We start from the raw sequence: 24,471 nt of genomic DNA on the forward strand, positions 1-24,471 counted from the left end.
CTTATGGCCGTTCCCCCTCAAAACAAGTATATCGTTTTGGATGCTGTTGGGGGAGGAGGGGGGAGGGGGGGGGGAATGACCTACCGGGGAAAGGCTCTAGCCGGCAGGTCTCTGGCACTGAGTCTGACTCTGTGGCTCAGAAGGGAAGGGAAGAAAAGCAATAGTGATAGGCGGCTCAATGGTTAGGCGAATGCATAGGAGATTCTGTGGTGCGAGCGAGACTCCCGGAAGGTATATTGCCTCCCGGGTGCCAGGACCAGGGATGTCTCGGATCGAGTCTTCAGGATTCTTAAGGGCTCCCCCTTAAGAGCTCCCCCTTGTCGTTGGTTAACATAGGCACCAACGACATAGCTAAGAAAAGGGATGAGGATCTAAAAAGTGATTTTAAGGAGTTAGGTTGGAAGCTAAAGAGCATGACAAGCAGAGTAGTAATCTCAGGATTGCTACCGGTGCCACGTGCAGTGAGCAAGGAACAGAGAGCAAGTGCAGCTGAACACATAGCTCCAGGGCTGGTGCAGGAGGGAAGGGTTCAGATATGTCGATCATTGGGATATCTTCTGGGGAAGGTGGGACCTGTACATGAAGGGCGGATTGCACCTAAACTGGAGGGGCACCAATATCTTGGGTGGGAGGTTTGCTAGAGCTCTTTGGGAGGGTTTAAACTAGTTTGGCAGGGGGATGGGAACCAGAGATATGGATAGGGTAGCTGTTGAACAGGCAGAAATAGTATGCAGCGAGTCTGTGAGGAAGGATAGGCAGTTGATAGGGCAAAGTTGCACTCAGTGGAATGGGTTAAAGTGTGTCTGTTTCAATGCAAGGAGTGTCAGGAATAAGGGAGATGAACTTAGAGAATGGATCAGTATTTGGAACTACGATGTTGTGGCCATTAAGGGGACATGGATTTCACAGGGGCAGGAATGGTTGTTAGATGTTCCGGGGTTTAGATGTTTTCAGAAGAATAGGGAGGGAGGTAAAAGAGCAGGGGGAGTGGCACTGTTAATTAGGGAGTGCACCACAGCTGCAGAAAAGGAGGTAGTTGAGGAGGGTTTGTCTACTGAGTCAGTATGGGTGGAAGTTAGAAACAAGAAAGGAGCAGTCACTTTATTGGGAGTTTTCTATAGACCCCCCAATAGCAGCAGAGAGATAGAGGAACAGATTGGGCGTCAGATCTTGAAAAAGTGCAGAAGTAACAGACTTGTTGTCATGGGTGATTTCAACTTCCCTAATATTGACTGGAACCTCCTTAGTGCAAATGGTTTGGATGGAGCAGATTTTGTCACGTGTGTACAGGAAGGTTTCCTGACTCAATATGTAGATAGGCCGACTAGGGGATAGGCCATATTGTACTTGGTGCTCGGCAACGAACCAGGCCAGGTGTCAGATATCTCGGTGGGAGAGCATTTCGGTGACAGTGACCACAACTCCTTGACCTTTACCATAGTCATGGAGAGGGATAGGAACACAGTATGGGAAGGCATTTAATTGGGGAGGGGAAATTATACTGCTATTAGACAGGAGCTGAGGAGCATATAGTGGGAACAATTGTTCTTGGGGAAATGCACAACAGTAACGTGGGGATTGTTTAAGGAGCACTTGCTGCGAGTGCTGAATTGTTTTGCCCCACTGAGATGAGGAAGGAATGGTAAGGTGAAGGAGCCTTGGATGACAAGAAAAGTGGAGCTTTTAGTCAAGAGGAAGAAGGAAGCTTACGTAAGGTTGAGGAAGCAAGGATCTGATTCGGCTCTAGAGGGTTACAAGGTAGCCAGGAAGGAACTCAAAAATGGACTGAGGAGAGCTAGAAGGGGGCATGAAAAAGCCCTGGTGGGAAGGATTAGGGAAAACCCCAAGGCGTTCTACATGTATGTGAGAAATAAGAGGATGATCAGAGTGAGAGTAGGGCCGATCAGGGATAGTGGAGGGAACTTGTGTCTAGAGTCTGAGATGGGGGAGACCCTAAATGAATGCTTTGCTTCAGTATTCACTAGAGAGAGGGACCTTGTTGCTCATGAGAACAGTGTGAACCAGGTTAATAGACTCCAACAGGTTGATATTAAGAAGGAGGATGTGCTGGAAATTTTAAAAAGCATCAGGATAGATAAGTCCCCTGGGCCTGACGGGATATATCCAAGGTTACTACGGGAAGCGAGGGAGGAGATTGCTGCGCCGTTGGCGATGATCTTTGCGTCCTTACTCTCCACTGGAGTAGAACCGGATGATTGGAGGGAGGCGAATGTTGTTTCCCTGTTCAAGAAAGGGAATAGGGAAATCCTTGGGAATTAGAGACCCATCAGTCTTACGTCTGTGGTGAGCAAAATATTGGAAAGGATTCTGAGAGATAGGTTTTGATTATTTAGAAAATAATCTATTTAAATGATTAAAGGTAGTCAGCATGGCTTTGTGAGGGGCAGGTCATGCCTCACAAGCCTCATTGAATTCTTTGAGGATGTGACGAGACACATTGATGAAGGTCGGGCAGTGGATGTGGTGTACATGGATTGCAGTAAGGCATTTGATAAGGTTCATTCAGAAAGTTAGGGGGCATGGGATACAGGGAAATTTGGTTGTCTGGATACAAAATTGGCTGGCCCAAAGAAGACAGCAAGTGGTAGTGGATTGAAAGTATGAAATCTGGAGGTCGGCGACCAGTGGTGTCCAGCAAGGATCTGTTCTGGGACCTCTGCTCTTTGTGGTTTTTAGAAATGACTTGGATGAGGAAGTGGAAGGGTGGGTTAGTAAGTTTGCCGATGACACGAAGATTGGGGGAGTTGTAGATAGTGTTGCGGGTTGTTGCAGGTTACAACAGGACATTGACAGGATGCAGAGCTGGGCTGAGAAGTGGCAGATTGAGTTCAACCTAGATAAATGTGGTGATTCATTGTGGAAGGTCGAATTTGAATGCTGAATCCAGGGTAAAAGGCAGGATTCTTGGAAGTGTGGAGGAATAGAGGGATCTTGGGGTCCACGTACATAGATCCCTCAAAGTTGCCACCCAGGTTGATAGGGTTGTTAAGAAGGCGTATGGTGTGTTGGCTTTCATTAACAGGGGGATTGAGTTCAAGAGCCGCGAGGTTTTGCTGCAGCTTTATAAAACTCTAGTTAGACCACATTTGGAATATTGTGTCCAGTTCTGGTTGCCTCATTACATGAAGGATGTGGATGCTATGGAGAGGGTACAGAGGAGATTTACCAGGATGCTGCCTGGATTGGAGGGCATGTCTTATGAAGAATGGTTGAGGGAGTTGGGGCTTTTCTCACTGGAACGGAGAAGGCAGAGAGGTGGCTTGATAGAGATGTACAAGGTGATGAGAGGCATGGATAGAGTGGATAGCCAGAGACTTTTCCCCAGGGTGGAAATGGCTGTCACGAGGGGACATCATTTTAAGGTGATTGGAGGAAGGTACAGGGGAGCTGTCAGAGGTCGGTTCTTTACACAGAGAGTGGTGTGTGTGTAATGCACTGCCAGCAGAGGTGGTGGAGTCAGAGTCATTAGGGACATTTAAGCGACTCTTAGACAGACACATGGACAGCTGTAAATTGAAGGGGTGTAGGTTAGGTTGATCTTAGATTAGGATAAACGGTCGGCAGAACATCGTGGGCTGAAGGGCCTGTCCTGTGCTGTACTGTTCTATGTTCTAGGTGGGAAAGCAGGCAGTGAAGAGGAGGTAAGAGTTTATGGATAGGTTAGGGGAATGGGCCAAACGTTTAATGTAGATAAGTGTGAGGATTTTGGCCGAAAACTAGAAAGGCAAATTATCTAAATGGAAAGCAGATTCAAAATACATCTGGGCAGAGGGATCTGGGTGTCTTTGTTCATGAATCACGGACAGTCTGTGTGCAGGTACAGCATGTAATAAAAAATTGAATTTTAGCATTTATTACAAAAGGACCAGAGTATAAAAGTAGAGAAGTGTTGTTGCAATTGTATAGGATGTTGGTGAGACTACATCTGGAGTATTGTGTCCAGTTTTGGTCTCATTATTTGAGGAAGGATGTGGTGGCATTGGAGGCAGTTCAGAGGAGTTTCACCAGATTGATTCTGGGGACGAAAGGGTTGGTGTATGAAGAGAGATTGAACAGTTTGGGCTTATACTGGCTGGAGTTTAGAAGAATGAGAGAGAATCTGATCGAGGTGTATAAAATACTAAAAGGGCGATTGATAAAATAAATGTAGACCAAATGTCCCCCCTTGTGTAGCATTCTATAACGAGATATGGTAGATTTAAAACTGACATGAGCAGGAACTACTTTTCGCAGAGGGTGGTGATAATGGTGTCATTTCGGCCTTATAGTACGGTGGAATCTGAATCATTCAATGTCTTGAAGGAGAAAGATACATTTCTGATTAAAAACGAGTTAAAGGGATATGGGGACAGGCAGGAAGGTGGATTTGAGACCAGGAACAGATCAGCCAAGATCTGATTGAATAGCGGAGCAGGTTCAAAGGGCTGAATTACCTACTTCTGCTCCTAATTCCTTTGTTCCTATGTTGACCCAATCTCGATCAACCTTGATCAATCTCTCTCCACTGATAAATACACAGAGATATGGAGTATGGTTCCATAATCATACAAGGCAGTAATATAAAGTTTGTTACCTGATTAATAATCCAGAGACCCTGAATTTATCACAATGGCAGTTTAAGAAGATGACTCCAGTTTCTAAATAAAAGCTGGTATCAGTAAAAGTAATCATGAATCTATTGGATTGTTCTGAATAAGCCAACTGGTTCATGAACATTCTCCCTGTTCTTACCCAGTCTGGGCCTAATGTGACTGTGTTCTCTCACCCCAAGATCAACGTCATCACAGCCAAACCTAATCATATCATTTATTCATGATACATGCTTTCTAGAAAGGGCCATCTCATGGTGATCAGAATTAAAATTGGAGGCTGATGTGCTCGGAGGTCACTGCGTGTGGGCAGCACAGTAGCACAATGGTTAGCACAGTTGCTTCACAGCTCCAGGGTCCCAGGTTCGATTCCAGCTTGGGTCACAGTCTGTGCGGAGTCTGCACATTCTCCCCATGTCTGCGTGGGTTTCCTCCGGGTGCTCCGGTTTTCCACAGTCCAAAGATGTGCAGGTTAGGTGGATTGGCCATGATAAATTGCCCTTAAGTGTCCAAAAAGGTTGGGTATGGTTACTGGACTATGGGGATAGAGTGGAGGTCTTAAGTGGGGTGCTCTTTCCAAGGGCTGGCGCAGACTTGATGTGCCAAATGGCCTCCTTCTGCACTGTTGATTCTATGATCTTCTCTGCTCCAATCTACTGTCAGTTATCTGAAAACATTCTGAGAGACAGACTTAAACTCCACTTGGGGAGGCAAGGATTAATCAGGGATAGTCAGCAGAGCTTTGTCAAGGGGCAATCATGTCTTACAAATTTGATTGAATTTTTCAAGCAGGTATGTAGATGAGGACAGTGCAGTTGATGTAGTCTACATGGACTTCAGTACGGCTTTGACAAGGTCCCACATGAGGACTGAGCAAGTAGGTAAGAGCCCACAGGATCCAGGACCATTTGGATCCAAAATGAGATAAGTGGCAGGAGGCAGAGGCCAATGATTGTTTTGTGACTGGAAGCCTGTGTCCAGTGGTGCACTGCAAGGATCGGTGCTGGATCTCTTGCGGTTTGTAGTGTACATGAATGTAGGAGGTACCAGTAAGTTCATAAAAATTGGTGGTGTGGTAAATCGCGAGGACGAAAGCCTTAGATAACAGAGCGATATAAACCGGCTGGTCAGATGGGCAAAACAGGGGCAAATGGAATTTAACCCTGAAAAGTGTGAGGTAAGGCATTTCGGAGGACTAACATGGCAAGGGAATTCACAATAAATGGGAGGACATTAGGAAGTACAAAGGATAGAAGGATTTTGTGGGACATGTCCATAGGTCCTTGGAAACAGCAGGGCAGGTAGATAAGGTGGTTTCAGCTTTGAAGAGAGGCTGGATAGGGTGGGGTTATTTTCCTTCAAGCAGAGAAGGCTGAGGGGGGCCAATATTGAGGTGTAGAAAATTATAAAGGACATAGGGTGGATAGGAAAAGGGTAAGGAAAAAACCTTAGTTGAGGGGGTCAATAACCAGGGGACATAGATTTACGGTAATGGGCAGGAAATGTAGAAGGGATTTGAGGGAAAACGTTTTCACCCAGAGGGTGATGAAAATCTGGAACTCACTGACTGAAAGGCTGGTTGAGGCAGGAACCCTGACAACTTTTAAAAAGCATTAAGACGAGCACTTGAAATGCCATAGCATACAAGGCTACGGACCAGGTGCTGGAAAATGGGATTACAATAGATAGGTGCTTGATGGCCGGCACTGACACGATGGGTGAAGGGCAGAAGTTGAACTGCACACAGGCGCAAGTTCCTCTGAACGACCAGGCTCAGCTCTGCAATGGGTAGGTCATTTACAGAATAAGTCAATAGAAAAACTTGACTGCAGGCTAATTTGAAGGAGCTACTTGGCGCAGTTCAAGCTGCTGGTGCTTTACCTGAGAGAGCCTCTCCTCGCTGTAAAACTTCTTCAATGTTTGCCACCATTATTCTCTGCACATCTTGCAGCTCTGTATTTATGGAGCCAAGGTTCCTGCGTGCTCTACTGTCAATGTAAGATTTCTTTGTTTTTTGAATGTATGTGTCTGAAACAAAAAGAAAGCAGCATGTTAACACTTCATACTCCACCTAAAAATTCCCAATGGTATAAGAATTTAATCCCACACAGACGTATTGATTTGTCTGTGTTGGAGAGGGCCGAACAGAAAGGGGGAGGTATGGAGGTGAGGCAGAGGAGGGAGAGGGTTGGGTGGGACAGAGGAGAAAGAGGGATGGGGATGGGGAGAGGAGTGATGGGGTGGGACAGAGGAGGGAGAGGGATGGAAATGGAGCAGTGGAGGGAGAGGGATTGGGGGTGAGGCAGAGGAGGGAGAGGGATTGGGGTGGGTCAGAGGAGGGAGAGGGATTGGGGTGGGGCAGAGGAGGGAGAGGGATTGGGGTGGGTCAGAGGAGGGAGAGGGATTGGGGTGGGTCAGAGGAGGGAGAGGGATTGGGGTGGGTCAGAGGAGGGAGAGGGATTGGGGTGGGGCAGAGGAGGGAGCGGGATTGGGGGTGAGGCAACGGAGAGGGATGGGACAGAGGTGGGAGAAGGATGGGACAGAGGAGGGAGAGGGATGGGGGTGAGGCAGAGGAGGGAGAGGGATGGGGGTGAGGCTGAGGAGGGAGAGGGTTGAGGCTGAGGAGGGAGAGGGTTGGGACAGAGGAGGGAGAGGGATGAGACAGAGGAGGGAGAGGGATCGGACAGAGGAGGGAGAGGGATTGGGGGTGGGGCAGAGGAGGGAGAGGGATTGGGGGTGGGACAGAGGAGGGAGCGGGATGGGACAGAGGAGGGAGAGGGATTGGGGGTGAGTCAACGGAGGGAGAGGGATGGGACAGAGGAGGGAGATGGATTGGGGTGGGGCAGCAGAGGGAGAGGGATTGGCGGTGGGGCAGAGGAGGGAGAGGGATTGGGGGTGGGGCAGAGGAGGGAGAGGGATTGGGGTGGGACAGAGGAGGGAGAGGGGTGGGGCAGAGGAGGGAGAGGGATTGGGGTGGGACAGAGGAGGGAGAGAGATTGGGGTGGGACAGAGGAGGGAGAGGGATGGGGGTGAGGCAGAGGAGGGAGAGGGATGGGACAGAGGAGGAAGAGGGATGGGACAGAGGAGGGAGAGGGATTGGGGGTGGGGCAGAGGAGGGAGAGGGATTGGGGCAGAGGAGAGAGAGGGATTGAGGCAGAGGTAGGAGAGGGATTGGGGTGGGGCAGAGGAGGGAGAGGGATTGGGGTGGGGCAGAGGAGGGAGAGGGGTGGGACAGAGCAGGGAGAGGGATGAGACAGAGGAGGGAGAGGGATGGGACAGAGGAGGGAGAGGGATGGGACAGAGGAGGGAGAGGGATTGGGGGTGGGACAGAGGAGGGAGAGGGATATTGGGGTGGGGCAGAGGAAGGAGCGGGATGTGGGGTGGGGCAGAGGGACTGGACAGAGGAGGGAAGAGGGAGGGCGGTGGGATGGAGGAGTTAAAGGGATGGCAGGTGTGACAAAGCAGGGAGATGGATGGTGGTGGGTCAGAGAAGAGAGAGGGATGAGGGAGGGGACAGAGGGAGAGGGATGGGACTGAGGAGGGACATGGTTGGGATTTGGGTCAGAGGTGGGAGAGCGTTGAGGCAGGAAATCAAGTTAATCAAGGATATGGGTGGCACAGTGGTTAGCACTACTGTCGCACAGCACCAGGGACCCGGGTTCGATTCTGACCTTGGTTGATGTGTGGAGTTTGCATGTTCTCCCAGTGTCTGCATGGGTTTCCTCCGAGTGCTCCGGTTTCCTCCCGCAGTGCTAACATGTGCAGGCCAGGTGAATTGGCCATGCTAAATAGCCCCTTAGTGTCTATGGATCATTGAATCATAGAATCTCCACAATGCAGATGGAAGCCATTCAGCCCATAAAGGTTGCGCCAACCCTCTGAAAGAGCACCCTATCTAGGCCCATTCCCCCACCCTATCCCCGTAACCCCACCTAACCTGCACATCCCTGGACACTAAACTAAGGGACACTAACCGGCAAGATCTGCAGGTTAGGTGGGGTTATGGGTTAACGGGGATAGGGTAGAAGAGTGGGCCTAGGTAGGGTGCTCTTTCAGAGGGTCGGTTCAGAGACAATGGGCTGAATGGCCTCATTTCTGCATTGTATGGAGATTATGGTTCTAAGAATCGTAAATTCATAAAGGCAAATTATACTTGACTAATCTTACTGAATTTTTGATGATGTAAGGTGTGCATTGAATTTTAAGAAGTTGTTGTACCACATAATAGGCTGCTTAATAAAAGTGAGGCTCATGGAATAGGAGGATATGTGTCAACTTGGACAAAAAATAACTTCAAATGAGACAGGGACCGGGATTCTCCATTTGGGAGACTAAATGTTGCCGCCAGGACTGAATACCAAGTGATTCGCGTTGCCGTTGGGGGTTCTATTTGTTCCGCAATTCAGAGCCAGCACTCTGATGGCGTGAATTGAAAGTAATTCCCGGCCCAGTGAGCAGTGTAACTGCTGGGGCTGGAATTCGCGCTGAAGAGCCTGACAGCTGAAGCTGCTTTTAAGCACTCCACTCACCACACACTCCTTGCAGCCACGAAGATGGCTCAGAGAAGACCTGTCTCCTCCGCCGCCCCCCCCCCCCCCCCCCCCCCCCCCCCCCCCCCGGAGCTGGGAGTCAGAGGTGGACCCATTGCTCGATGCCAGGGCAGACCACAACTTAAGCCTGCCCTACTGAACAGCACCAAGGGGAAGGTGGCAGAGGTAGTCAGCGCTTACAGCCTCACCAGGAGACAGCTTGTTATCCTGAGGGGTGGGGCTCATTGGTGAGGCCTCTGCCCTGAGAGGGGCAAAGAACCAGGGAAGGCTCCAAAGGCCACAGTGCAGGTGTCCTCTGGTGGCGAATCTGGGTCCCTCCTCTTCCCATCTGGGTAGCGCAGCGATTCTGAGGAGTGCCAACACTTGGCGGGCCCGATTGAGCTTGGCCACGCCCAACTCCTTGATGATACCACTGGGGCATGAGGGTTTCCCGAGCGGCGGCCTGGGTGAGCCCCCAAATGACCAGAGGCTCTCTGAACATTTACAGAGCATACGTGAGCAGTCAGCAGTGAGAGCAGCCAGGAGCCTGTAAGTAGCACCAAAGGGATCCCGAAGGGGGATACCCATGTTCACAGACTTTCCGCCAAATCATTCTCCACTACTGCCCCCAGCAAGTCTGAAAATTTTTGAGGGTTTTTGAGATTATCATGAGCCGCCCTCTCCCCCTCCACAGCCATGGTGCCCAGGCCCCATTTGTAAATACTTGCACCAATTCACGTCAGCGAAGTTTCCGCCTAAGGTGTGGAGCATGAAGTGGCCAACTCGCGAATGATGACAAACTTCAATTTCGCCATCGGCGATTTTTCCATTGCGTGCGATTCTCCGACCGATCGCTATTCTCACTGCTGGTGGCGTGGAGCAGAGAATACAGCCCAGAGAATGGTGATAAATGGCATTTTTTAGGCAGGAGGATGGGAGATAGTGGTGCGCCCAAGGTTCAGTTCACCACTTTTTTGATATACATTAAATATTTGAATATTGTGTTTCAGAGTAAAATTTCTAAATTTGCCAAAGATCCCAAACTTGGAGGAATTGCAGATACCGATCATCTGCATGGCATAGATGGGCAAGTACAATAATAATAATCTTTATTAGTGTCGCAAGTAGGCTTACATTAACAAAGAAGAATCCAGCACAGGAACAGGCCCTTCGGCCCTCCAAGCCTGCACCGATCACACATCCTATCTCGACCAACCACATGTATCCTTCTATACCCCGTCTGTTCATTCTCCAGATAAGTCTTAAAGGTCGCTAACTTATCTGCCTCAACCACCTCACTTGGCAGTGAATTCCAGGCCACCACCACCCATTGTGTAAAAAACTTTCCCCGCACATCTCCACTGAACCCTCCCCCCCTCACCTTGAACTTGTGCCCCCTTGTAATTGTCATTTCTGCCCTGGGAAAAAGCCTCCAGCTGTTCACCCTATCTATACCCCTCATAATTTTATAAACTTCTATCTGGTCGCCCTCAGCCACCGTCTCTCTAGGGAGAACAATCCCAGTTTATTCAACCGACAAACTGCCCCCAAGTATCCAGGAAGCCTTCTTCTGACCCTTGGTGGAGTACTTAATCTTCTCCAGGTGGAGAAATACCGAAAGGTCAGCGAGCCAGTCTGCAGCTGTGGGTGGTGCTGTTGATCGTCAGCCGAGCAGGATTCTCCGGCGTGCGATTAGGGAAGTGAATGCAAGGGCGTTGGCCCCCTTCCCCATGTGTAACTCTGGCTGCTCCGATACCCCGAAGATTGCCACTATTGGGCATGGCTTCACCCTCTCCCCCACAACCTTGGAGATTGCCTCGGAGAAGGCTGTCCAGAACCCAGCAAGCTTGGGGCAAGCCCAAAACATGTGGGTGTGGTTGGCTGGGCCAGTCTGGCACTGCTCACATTTGTCCTCCATCTCCAGGAAGAACCTGCTCATTCGGGTTCTGGTCAGGTCTTCAGCTGCATTAGGCTTAGCCTTGCGCAGGAGGAGGTGGAGTTCACCCTGCTCAGTGCTTCGCTCCAGAGTCCCCATTCTTCCTCTGTCCCCAGTTTGTCCTCCCATTTTTATCTGGTCTCGTCCAGTAGCTGTCCATATAGTTTCCCACATAGCCCCTCTTTCTCATTGCTTGTGTCTATCAGGTCCTCTAGTAGTTTGGTTCCTGGGGCCCCGGGGTACCCTACTGTCTCTTTGCGGAGGAAGTGTTTTATTTGGAGGTGTTTCATTTCCTGTCCTTTTGCTAGCCTCCACTTCCTCGTCAGTGCGTCTAGTGTCGCCAGTCTGTGCCCTCCGTAGAAGTCCCCGACTGTCAATGTGTCACCAACCCGCCTCCATCTTTTGAAGGTGGTATCCAGCATGGCTGGGGGAATCTGTGATTGCCGCATATGAAATGAAAATCGCTTGTCACAAGTCGGCTTCAATGAAGTTACTGTGAATAGCCCCTAGTCGCCCCATTCCGGCGCCTGTTCGGGGAGGCTGGTACGGGAATTGAACCGTGCTGCTGGCCTGCCTGGGTCTGCTTTCAAAGCCAGTGATTTAGCCCAGTCTGCTAAACCATATAGGAGCCATGAGGGACATTTTTGCTATCCCGAAGTGTTGTCTCAGCTGGGTCCACATTCTCAGCATGGCCGCTACCACTGGACCCGTTGTGTATCTTGTTGAGGGGGACAGGAGTGCTGCTGTGGCCAGGGCCCAGAGGGTTGTTTCTTTACAGGATGCCTCCTCCATTTGTACCCAATCTGTGTCGGGTTCTTGTACCGATCCCCTCACTCTTTCTGCCGTTGCTGCCCAGTGGTAGTATTGTAGGTTTGGTAAGGCCAAGCCCCCTTTGATTTTCCTTCTTTGCAGCGTCTGTTTGGGAATTCTCGGGTTCTTAAACCCCCCCCACACACACACAACACACTACACACACACACACACACACAAATGCCATGATTAGACGGTCTACATCTTGGAAAAAGGCCTTGGGGATGAAGAATGGAATGGGTCTAAACAGGAAGAGGAACCTTGGCAGTACGTTCATCTTGATCGTCTGCACTCTCCCCGCCAGGGAGAGTGGGAGTGAGCCCCACCTTTGAAGGTCTCTTCTTACTTCCTCCACCAGGCTGGTCAGGTTCCACTTGTGGATCTGGATCCCCAGGTAACAGAAACTGTTCTGGGCTGTTTTGAACGGGAGCCCCTCCAGCTCTCTTCCTCCCCCGTTTGGGTTCACTGGGAATGCCTCGCTTTTGCCCAGGTCAGTTTGTAGCCCGAGAAGGTTCCAAACTCTTTCAGTATTTGCAGTATTGCCTTCAGTCCCTCCTGTGGCTTCGAGACATAGAGGAGCAGGTCATCAGCATAGAGTGAGACTCTGTGCTCTCTGTTTCCTCTCCGGATTCCCTTCCAGCTTCATGCCAGGGGTTCGATCACTAGCGCGAACAAGAGTGGGGACAGGAGGCAGCCCTGCCTTGTTCCACTCTGTAGCTGGAACTATTCAGAGATCGGACGCTCGCTTTGGGAATGTTGTACAGGAGCTTCGCCCAGGCGGTGAATCCCGCTCCTAGCCCAAACCGTTCCAGTACCTCGAGGAGGTATTTCCATCCGATTCTGTCGAAGGCCTTTTCTGCGTCCAGGGAGACGATCACCTCTGGTGTTCTCTCTCCGGGGGGCGGGGGGTGTCATTATTACATTCAGCAGCCGCCTGATGTTCGCTGTGAGCTCTGCCTACCCTGGTGTTCTCTCTCCGGGGGGGTGGGGGGGGAAGAGGGTCTCTCTCCCGGGGTGGGGGGGGGGGGGGTCATTATTACATTCAGCAGCCGCCTGATGTTCGCTGTGAGCTGCCTACCCTTGACAAAGCCCGTTTGGTCCTTTACGATCACCTCTGGTACACAGCCCTCCAGCCTTTTGGCCAGGACCGTTGCGAGTATTTTCGCATCCACGTTCAGCAGTATCAGTATGATCCACATTCTGTCAGGTCTTTATCTTTTTTGGGTATCAGTGAGATTGTGGCCTGCGCTAGCGTGGGGGGCAGAGTGCCCTTGCCAGTGAGTTCGCGAACATGTCCCTTAAGTGTGGGGCCAGGACTGGTGCAAATTATTTGTTGAAGTCCGCCGGGAACCCGTCGGGTCCCGGTGTCTTCCCCGCCTGCATGGAGCTGATGCTCTCCATGATTTCTCCCAGATCTATTGGTGCTTCCAGCTCCCCCTCGTCTATATCTTCCCCCACAGCTGGTAGTTCCAGTCCGTCTAGGAACTGTTTCATCCCCGTGTCGCAGGCGTACACTCCCCAGTAGAAGGTCTCAAATGCCCGATTGACCTCCTTTGGTTCTGTTACCAGTCTGTCTCTGCCATCCTTTACCTGCATTATGCTAAGAAAAAACCCCCAAGGGTGGACCTGCGGGTGCCTCTTTGCTGCGGCTGCTCCGTTCGCGCACGCCACCGGAAGTTCCCTCGCCCGCTTACATTCACCACCCGCCCACTCTTACCCTTGCTCACACACTCCCCCCGGGGCCCTGAAGCCTCGATCCCACCATCAGCCAATCTTACCCTCTTCCCGGGCCCCCGAAGCCTCGATCCCACCCTCACCCACCCTCCTCATGGGCCCCTGAAGCGTCAATCCCATCCTCGGCCAATTCCACCCTCTTCCCGGGACCCCACACCCGTGGCTCCATGCGCAATGTGTATATTCATTTCAATTGCCATGAATTAAAGAGCAGTATTGTTTCTGTCTTCCACAATTTCAAAATAGCTTGTTTTGCTGTCACCATCCCGAGGTTTTGTTCATCAGAATATCAGAGTCCCTAATACAGTGATCTCAGGGTCAAGGGGAAAATCCCATTCATATTCATCAGGATATATCGGAGTAAAATCTGTAAAGCTTCAGGCATGTCCACAAAAGGACAAAGGTGCCCTCATCAGATTTACATTTATCACAAACGGGGGGAGACTGTCTGATATATTTTATAAGAACATAAGAACTAGGAACAGGAGTAGGCCATCTGGCCCCTCGAGCCTGCTCCGCCATTCAATGAGATCATGGCTGATCTTTGTGGACTCAGCTCCACTCTCCGGCCCGTACACCATATCCCCGAATCCCTTTATTCTTTAGAAAGGTATCTATCTTTTTCTAAAAAACGTTTAAAGAAGGAGCCTCAACTGCTTCACTGGGCAAGGAATTCCAGAGATTCACAACCCTTTGGGTGAAGACGTTCCTCCTAAACTCGGTCCTAAATCTACTTCCCCTTATTTTGAGGCTATGCCCCCTAGTTCTGCTTTCCCCGACCAGTGGAAACAACCTGCCCGCATCTATCCTATCTATTCCCTTCATAATTTTATATGTTTCAATAAGATCCCCCCCGCATCCTTCTAAACTCCAATGAGTACAGTCCCAGTCTACTCAACCTCTCATCATAATCTAATCCCCTCAACTCTGGGATCAACCTACTGAATCTCCTCTGCACTCCCTCCAGTGCCAATATGTCCTTTCTCAGGTAAGGAGACCAAAACTGAACACAATACTCCAGATGTGGCCTCACCAACACCTTATACAACTGCAGCATAACCTCCCTAGTCTTGAACTCCATCCCTCTAGCAATGAAAGACAAAACTCGATTAGCCTTCTTAATCACCTGTTGCACCTGCACACCAACTTTTTGCGACTCGTGCACCAGCACACCCAGGTCCCTCTGCACAGCAGCATGTTTTAACATCTTACCGTTTCAATAATAATCCATTTTGCTGTTATTCCTCCCAAAATGGATAGCCTCACACTTGGCAACATTGAATTCCATCTGCCAGACCCTAGCCCATTCACCTAACCGATCCAAATCCTTCTGCAGACTTCCGGTATCCTCTGCACTTTTATGCAACTTTATTTTTGAATAATGGAGTCTAATTACTTTATATTTAATTAGTTGGTGTCTGGCGATTACAGAGGTATGTATTCTTCTCAGAACTCCTCCAAACTTTGTCTGAGATCTGCAACCCCATCTCTTCATTCCTAAGTTAATGGAATCGTTAATTTGATTAGAAGATTATATAACAAACCAAGAAATGAATTTCTTGAACCCAGATGGGCTTAGTAAAAGTCCACATTTCCAATTCCTTTGGGAGAGTTTCAAAGTGAGGTATGTTTTAATGTACATCATTTCTTATTTGAAAATATTGAAAAAATGCATTGAAGGTACTTCAAATTTATTATTTTCTCATTTGAACAATTAGAGATGAAGTCTAAAACTGAAACAAAATGAGGAAATGCTGGAAAATCTCAGCAGGTCTGACAGCATCTGTGGAGAGAGAACAGAACTAACGTTTCAAGTCTGCTTCCTCATCGTCAGAGCTGGCCCCAATGAGGTGCTGGTCCAAATGAGGTCTGCATGTATATGAATGCACAGAAAGTGGCAGATAAGATTTGTGAGTTACAGATGCAGATTGCCATTTGGAAATACAAATGTGGCAAGAACAGAGACCTGGTCCAAAGAAGCACAGGACTGAGTGCTAAATGTTCCTTGATACAAGGAAAAGAAGGGAAGGAGGAGGGGTGGTAGTTGATTAAGGAGAATATTGTAGAGCTGGAGAAAGAGGAAGCCCCAGAGAGGCCAAGGACAGAATCTATTTGGCCGAGCTATGGAACAAAAAAGATACGTTTAAAACAATTTAGAGTACCCAATTTTTTTTTCCAATTAAGGGGCAATTTATCATGGCCAATTCACCTATCTGCACATCTTTTGGGTTGTGGGGGTGAGACTCACACAGACATGGGGAGAATGTGCAAACTCCACATGGACAATGACCAAGGGCCGGGATCGTACCCGGGTCCTCGGTGCTGTGAGGCAGCAGTGCTAACCACTGGGGTACCGTGTGTAGCCACTTAAAATGGCCAACTCCCGGTTCAAAATGGCGAACGGCAAAGGCTGATGGGAAAGTCAGCCAACAAGACACAAATGAGCAGCTGCAGGTTGGCTGTTTATTTACCTCTGGAAAGGCCAGACACTATCGATACCAGCAACTATCAGCATAACTCAGTTTGCACTGAGTGCTGAATTTGGTGCATTTGAGTGCTATAGTAAGAGTTTGGTGACCGAGGGAGTATAAAGCTTCATTTTTATCGAAAATTTAGTCTTTGTTTTATTTAGTTAATTAACTTAAAAGTTGCTGTTTGGTTTAGAAGAAGGTGAATTTTCAATCAGCTTTAAACAAGCTTCTACTTGTAGGCACTTGCAGCTGGAGCTGGTTAATTAGTTAATTGGATTAGGCCAGTTTTCAGAGGCTAGATTCACAGTATAAAGGTGATCCCCTACAGTGCAGACTTTGTTTGCACTGAGTGCTGAATTTGGTGCATTTGAGTGCTATAGTAAGAGTTTGGCGACCGAGGGAGTGCTGAATTTGGTGCATTTGAGTGCTATAGTAAGAGTTTGGTGACCGAGGGAGTGCTGAATTTGGTGCATTTGAGTGCTATGGTAAGAGTTTGGTGACCGAGGGAGTGCTGAATTTGGTGCATTTGAGTGCTATAGTAAGAGTTTGGTGACCGAGGGAGTTAGGGGAGGAGGGAGTAAGGTGCTCCTTTCATTTTGTTTCCGACATTTCCGCAAAGAGTGAGAAGAGAGCTAGGAGTTTACAGAAAGTATAGCTGACTGGGAGCAGAGTCGGAGGGCGGAGGTCTAGTTAGTTCACAGGGCAGCTATATTCTGTCAGGTAAGAGGGGATGGAGGCTAGGCCAGTTGCATGCTCCTCCTGTAGGATGTGGGTGGTGAGGGATACCACCGGTGTCCCCGCTGACTATACCTGCGGGAAGTGCACCCAACTTCAGCTCCTCAAAGACCGTGTTAGGGAACTGGAGCTGAAGATGGATGAACTTCGGATCATCCGGGAGGCAGAGGGGGTGATTGAGAAGAGTTACAGGGAGGTAACCACACCCAAGGTACAGGACAAGAATAGCTGGGTTAAAGTCAGGGGAAAAAAAACAAACAGGCAGACAGTGCAGGGATCCCTCGTGGCTGTTCCCCTTCAAAACAAGTATACCGTTTTGGATGCTGTTGGAGGGGGGTGACCTACCGGGGGAAGGCCCTAGCGGCCAGGTCTCTGGCACTGAGTCTGGCTCTGGGGCTCAGAAGGGAAGGGGGGAGAATAGAAAAGCAATAGTTGTAGGAGATTCAATGGTTAGGGGAATAGATAGGAGATTCTGTGGTCGCGAGCGAGACTCCCGGAAGGTATGTTGCCTCCCGGGTGCCAGGGCCAGGGATGTCTTGGATCGTGTCTTCAGGATCCTTAAGGGGGAGGGGGAGCAGCCAGAAGTTGTGGTTCACATTGGTACCAACGACATAGGTAGGAAAAGGGGTGTTGAGGTAATAAGCAAGTTTAGGGAGTTAGGCTGGAAGTTAAAAGCCTCGACAGACAGAGTTGTCATCTCTGGTTTGTTGCCGGTGCCACGTGATAGCGAGGCTAGGAATAGGGAGAGAGGACAGCTGAACACGTGGCTGCAGGAATGGTGTAGGAGGGAGAGCTTCAAATATTTGGATAATTGGAGCGCATTCTGGGAAGGTGGGACCTGTACAAGCAGGACGGGTTGCATCTGAACCAGAGGGGCACTAATATCCTGGCACGGAGATGGGTTGAAGTGTGTACTGTAGGGGATCACTTTTATACTGTGAATCTAGCCTCTGAAAACTATTTGATCTAAAGAGTTTCCACTCAATATTTGGGAAGTTAAAGTCACCCATGACTACTACCCTGTGACTTCTGCACCTTTCCAAAATCTGTTTCCCAATCTGTTCCTCCACATCTCTGCTACTATTGGGGGGTCTATAGAAAACTCCTAACAAGGTGACTGCTCCTTTCCTATTTCTGACTTCAACCCAGACTACCTCATTAGGGTGATACTCCTCGAACTGCCTTTCTGCAGCTGTTATGCTATCTCTAATTAACAATGCCACCCCCCCCCCCCCACCTCTTTTACCACCCTCCCTAATCTTATTGAAACGTCTATAACCAGGGACCTCCAACAACCATTTCTGCCCCTCTTCTATCCAAGTTTCCGTGATGGCCACCACATAGTAGTCCCAAGTACCGATCCATGCCTTAAGTTCACCCACCTTATTCCTGATGCTTCTTGCGTTGAAGTATACACTTCAACCCATCTCCGTGCCTGCAAGTACTCTCCTTTGTCAGTGTTCCCTTCCCCACTGCCTCATTACACACTTTGGCGTCCTGAATATCGGCTACCTTAGTTGCTGGACTACAAATCCGGTTCCCATTCCCCTGCCAAATTAGTTTAAACCCTCCCGAAGAGTACTAGAAAACCTCCCTCCCAGGATATTGGTGCCCCTCTGGTTCAGATGCAACCCGTCCTGCTTGTACAGGTCCCACCTTCCCCAGAATGCGCTCCAATTAGCCACGTGTTCAATTGCACTCTCTCCCTATTCCTAGCCTCGCTATCACGTGGCACCGGCAACAAACCAGAGATGACAACTCTGTCTGTCCTGGCTTTTAACTTCCAGCCTAACTCCCTAAATTTGTTTATTACCTCCACACCCCTTTTCCTACCTATGTCGTTGGTACCAATGTGCACCACGATTTCTGGCTGCTCCCCCTCCCCCTTAAAGATCCTGAAGACACGATCCGAGACATCCCTGACCCTGGCACCCGGGAGGCAACATACCTTCCGGGAGTCTCGCTCGCGACCACAGAATCTCCTATCTATTCCCCTAACCATTGAATCTCCTACAACTATTGCTTTTCTATTCTCCCCCCTTCCCTTCTGAGCCCCAGAGCCAGACTCAGTGCCAGAGACCTGGCCGCTAGGGCCTTCCCCCGGTAGGTCATTCCCCCCCAACAGCATCCAAAACTGTATACTTGTTTTGAAGGGGAACGGCCACGAGGGATCCCTGCACTGTCTGCCTGTTTGTTTTTTTCCCCCTGACTGTAACCCAGCTATTCTTGTCCTGTACCTTGGGTGTGGTTACCTCCCTGTAACTCTTCTCTATCACCCCCTCTGCCTCCCGGATGATCCGAAGTTCATCCATCTTCAGCTCCAGTTCCCTAACACGGTCTTTGAGGAGCTGAAGTTGGGTGCACTTCCCGCAGGTATAGTCAGCGGGGACACCGGTGGTATACCTCACCATCCACATCCTACAGGAAGAGCATGCAACTGGCCTAGCCTCCATCCCCTCTTACCTTACAGAATATAGCTGCCCTGTGGACCAAATGGAACTCCGCCCTCCGACTCTGCTCCCAGTCAGCTACACTTTCTGTAAACACCTGGCTCTCTTCTCACTCTTTGCGGAAATGTCGGAAACAAAATGAAAGGAGCACCTTACTCCCTCCTCACCTAACTCCCTCGGTCACCAAACTCTTATTATAGCACTCAAAATTCACCAAATTCAGCACTCCCTCGGTCACCAAACTCTTACTATAGCACTCAAAATGTACCAAATTCAGCACTCAGTGCAAACAAAGTCTGCACTGTAGGGGATCACTTTTATACTGTGAATCTAGCCTCTGAAAACTGGCCTAATCCAATTAACTAATTAACAAGCTCCAGCTGAGGGGCAATATTGGATTTAGTACTTGGTAATGAACCAGGGCAAGTGATAGATTTGTTAGTGGGGGAGCATTTTGGAGATAGTGACCACAATTCTGTGACTTTCACTTTAGTAATGGAGAGGGATAGAGGTGCGTGCAACAGGACAAGGTTTACAATTGGGGGAAGGGTAAATACGATGTTGTCAGACAAGAATTGAAGTGCATAAGTTGGGAACATAGGCTGTCAGGGAAGGACACAAGTGAAATATGGAACTTGTTCAGGGAACAGGTACTATGTGTCCTTGATATGTATGTCCCTGTCAGGCAGGGAAGAGATGGTCGAGTGAGGGAACCATGGTTGCCAAGAGAGGTTGAATGTCTTTTTAAGAGGAAAAAGGAGACTTATGTAAGGCTGAGGAAACAAGGTTCAGACAGGGCATTGGAGGGATACGAGATAGCCAGGAGGGAACTGAAGAAAGGGATTCGAGAGCTAAGAGAGGGCATGAACAATCTTTGGCGGGTAGGATCAAGGAAAACCCCCAAGGCCTTTTACACATATGTGAGAAATATGAGAATGACTAGAGCGAGGGTAGGTCCGATCAAGGACAGTAGCGGGAGATTGTGTATCGAGTCTAAAGACATAGGAGAGGTCTTGAACAAGTTCTTTTCTTCTGTATTTACAAATGAGAGGGGCAATATTGTTGGAGAGGACAGTGTGAAACAGATTGGTAAGCTCGAGGAAATACTTGTTAGGAAGGAAGATGTGTTGGGCATTTTGAAAAACTTGAGGATAGACAAGTCCCCCGGGCCTGACGGGATATATCCAAGGATTCTATGGGAAGCAAGAGATGAAATTACAGAGCCGTTGGATATGATCTTTTCGTCCTGTCAACAGGGGTGGTACCAGGGGATTGGAGAGTGGCGAATGTCGTGCCCCTGTTCAAAAAAGGGACTAGGGATAACCCTGGGAATTACAGGCCAGTTAGTCTTACTTCGGTGGTAGGCAAAGTCATGGAAAGGGTACTGAAGGATAGGATTTCTGAGCATCTGGAAAGACACTGCTTGATTAGGGATAGTCAGCACGGATTTGTGAGGGGTAGGTCTTGCCTTACAAGTCTTATTGAATTCTTTGAGGAGGTGACCAAGCATGTGGATGAAGGTAAAGCAGTGGATGTGGTGTACATGGATTTTAGTAAGGCATTTGATAAGGTTCCCCATGGTAGGCTTATGCAGAAAGTAAGGAGGCATGGGATAGTGGGAAATTTGGCCAGTTGGATAACAAACTGGCTAACCGATAGAAGTCAGAGAGTGGTGGTGGATGGCAAATATTCAGCCTGGATCCCAGTTACCAGTGGCGTACCGCAGGGATCAGTTCTGGGTCCTCTGCTGTTTGTGATTTTCATTAATGACTTGGATGAGGGAGTTGAAGGGTGGGTCAGTAAATTTGCAGACGATACGAAGATTGGTGGAGTTGTGGATAGTAAGGAGGGCTGTTGTCGGCTGGAAAGAGACATAGATAGGATGCAGAGCTGCGCTGAGAAGTGGCAGATGGAGTTTAACCCTGAAAAGTGTGAGGTTGTCCATTTTGGAAGGACAAATCTGAATGCGGAATACAGGGTTAATGGTAGAGTTCTTGGCAATGCGGAGGAGCAGAGAGATCTTGGGGTCTATGTTCATACATCTTTGAAAGTTGCCACTCAAGTGGATAAAGCTGTGAAGAAGGCCTATGGTGTGCTCGCGTTCATTAACAGAGGGATTAAATTTAAGAACCGTGAGGTGATGATGCAGCTGTATAAAACTTTGGTACGGCCACATTTGGAGTACTGTGTACAGTTCTGGTCGCCTCATTTTAGGAAGGATGTGGAAGCTTTGGAAAAGGTGCAAAGGAGATTTACCAGGATGTTGCCTGGAATGGAGAGTAGGTCTTACGAGGAAAGGTTGAGCGTACTAGGCCTTTTCTCATTAGAACGGAGAAGGATGAGGGGCGACTTGATAGAGGTTTATAAGATGATCAGGGGAATAGATAGAGTAGACAGTCAGAGACTTTTCCCCGGGTGGAACAAACCATTACAAGGGGACATGAATTTAAGGTGAAAGGTGGAAGATATAGGAGGGATATCAGAGGTAGGTTCTTTACCCAGAGAGTAGTGGGGGCATGGAATGCACTGCCTGTGGAAGTAGTTGAGTCGGAAACATTAGGGACCTTCAAGCAGCTATTGGATAGGTACATGGATTACGGGAAAATTATATAGTGTAGATTTATTTGTTCTTAAGGGCAGCACGGTAGCATTGTGGATAGCACAATTGCTTCACAGCTGCAGGGTCCCAGGTTCGATTCCGGCTTTGTTCACTGTCTGTGCGGAGTCTGCACGTCCTCCCCGTGTCTGCGTGGGTTTCCTCCGGGTGCTCCGGTTTCCTCTCACAGTCCAAAGATGTGCAGGTTAGGTGGATTGGCCATGATAAATTGCCCTTGGTGTCCAAAATTGCCCTTGGTGTTGGGTGGAGGTGTTGAGTTTGGGTAGGGTGCTCTTTCCAAGAGCCGGTGCAGACTCAAAGGGCCGAATGGCCTCCTTCTGCACTGTAAATTCAATGATAATCTATGATTAATCTAGGACAAAGGTTCGGCACAACATCGTGGGCCGAAGGGCCTGTTCTATGCTGTATTTTCTATGTTCTATGTTCTAACAAAACACCAGCCATCTGCATACTAATGAGCAATCCCCGGGAACAATAAGCAACATTTAGACACACAAAGCAAAACCAGACTCTTCGGCGCCAGCAGAAGCCTACACAAAAGGAGGTGAACGACCACCTCAAGACCACCCATCGATCAGGAAAACGCTCCAGCATTGGAGAAAATCGAACCAGGCGATTGGGACAAAGTCCAATCACTTGGGACCAGGTACAGGGTCCGCCCCGAAAGGCGGGAAGCCCCTGGGGTCTGTTAGAATTGAGCCCCAAGTTCAAATCGCTCTCTTCTCCACCGCTTCCCCAGCTCTTCACTCTTCAGCAGCTGGTCGAATCTGTAAGTCTTACTTCAATGCTCGGCGCTCCTAGCTATCAATCTGTACCAACTTGGAATCACGCAGGCTCAGAACCCGAACAAAAGGCCATTTGTTTCCCTGACCTGGTGGACCAGTTCCAAATTAAGTGTAGGCCTGTTAGTTGTAGAAGTAGCTTAAACGTAGAATTTGTGCATGAGTAGTGATTACTGTGTATAATAAATGTGCTTTGATTTAAATCTTACTAATCGGTGTTTTGGATTATTAATCATTACTCGGACTTGAACCACGTGGCGGTATCATAAAGATACCTGGTGACTCAAGAGCAAAGGTAATAAAACAGAGCAATTAAACTAAGGCAAAGTTAGCAACACGTGCATCCTGACAAAAAAGATACATTTGCATTGTTCAGTGCAGTTATCAACTAGTGGGAAAGATGTATAGGATCAAATTACAGAGGTGCAAAAAATATATAGTTATAATGGGGACTTTAATTATCTGAATATAGATTGGGATAATAGTATTGCTTGGGCAAAGATTTCCCACAATGTGTTGAGGAGAGTTTTTTACAGCAATATGTGTCACTACTATATCTGGTTCTTGGGAACAAGATGCGTCAAGTGAATCAAGAGTCTGGAGGAAAGCACTTAGGGAACAGTGATGATTGAATCATAAAAGGTTTAGGCTGACAATGGAAAAAGACAAAGGAAAGTCCAGACTAAAAATTATTAACTGGGGGAAAACCAACTTTAATTAGGTCAAAATGAATCTTGTGCAATTAAATTGGAATCAAAGATTGGTGGGTGAAACTGTAGCTGGACAACACTGCCTTTAAAGAAGAGATAGTTTGGACACAATCAAGGTATATTCCCTCGAGAGGGAAAGGGAGTGCAAAATATTCCAGAGCTCCCTGGGTGACAGAGGTAGAAAAGAAGATGAAGCAGGAAAAAGGTACTGAAAGCATGTCAGGTGGAAGCAGAGTCTTGTTCTGAAGAGTCAGATTTCACTTGAAATGCCAACTCGGTTTCTTGCTCCACATATGGCAGCACTTTCTGTTTTTATTTCCGATTCCCAGCATCTGCAGTATTTTGCTTTGGTTTCAGTGAATATTTTGAATGTCTTAGGAAGGAGGTCACAGTGAAAGAGGAGACAGTTCAGGCAATTGATTGGTTTAAAACCGATAAGGGGAAAGTATTAGATAGGCTGACTGGACTCAGAAGTTGACAAGGTACCAGGACCGGATGGACGTTACAGCGCCCTACCGGAGTGGGAAGTGTGATGAATGCAGGATTTTAGATATACTAGATTATAAACATTTGAAAATTTAAGGATTAAAAACTGGGTTAGAGTGTGTTTGACTGCAGTAGTCATGTTTTTAAAAGAATTTTGTTTTGCAAGACAAGAAAGCTTTTAGCAGCTAGATGTGAAATTGACCATCCTAAAAGCCTGAGCTAATGCACTGTTGTTTGACTAGGGGAAGTCCCTGGGAAGTTAGTGCTTTCAGCCTGGGGAGTTAATCTGTTGTTAGCTTGGGGAGATGATATCATTGCTGGGTGGAGCTAAATCTTTGAGAAAGATGTTGAGTTGAGTTCTGATCTGGCCAATGGTAATGTATTTTGCTCTCACATCAGGACAGTTAAAAAAATCAATAGTATTTAAAGCAGTGCAGACATGTCTGAGGACAAGGAGGCTAAGCTGAAACAAACCAGTGGAAACAACTTTTTGAAGACATCCAGCTAGAGACTGCAGTGGTTCTAACAAGAGCCAAACCTATTCTGGAAAGCAAGTATTAGAATCATAGAAGAATGACTAGGGTAAGAGTAGGGCCAGTCA

General features: G+C 48.4%; 1 protein-coding gene across 1 annotated transcript in view; it reads right to left on the reverse strand.

The window, feature by feature from the left end:
• Nucleotides 1-24,471, reverse strand: part of LOC140426714 (vesicle-trafficking protein SEC22b) — a 113,546-nt gene that overhangs the window by 3,460 nt on the left and 85,615 nt on the right. The window contains exon 4 of the mRNA XM_072511806.1: nt 6,492-6,638. Coding sequence (XP_072367907.1) covers nt 6,492-6,638 — 147 coding nt within the window. The remainder of the gene's footprint in view (nt 1-6,491; nt 6,639-24,471) is intronic.

Source organism: Scyliorhinus torazame, chromosome 7 (assembly GCF_047496885.1).
Source record: "Scyliorhinus torazame isolate Kashiwa2021f chromosome 7, sScyTor2.1, whole genome shotgun sequence".
NCBI lineage: Eukaryota > Metazoa > Chordata > Chondrichthyes > Carcharhiniformes > Scyliorhinidae > Scyliorhinus > Scyliorhinus torazame.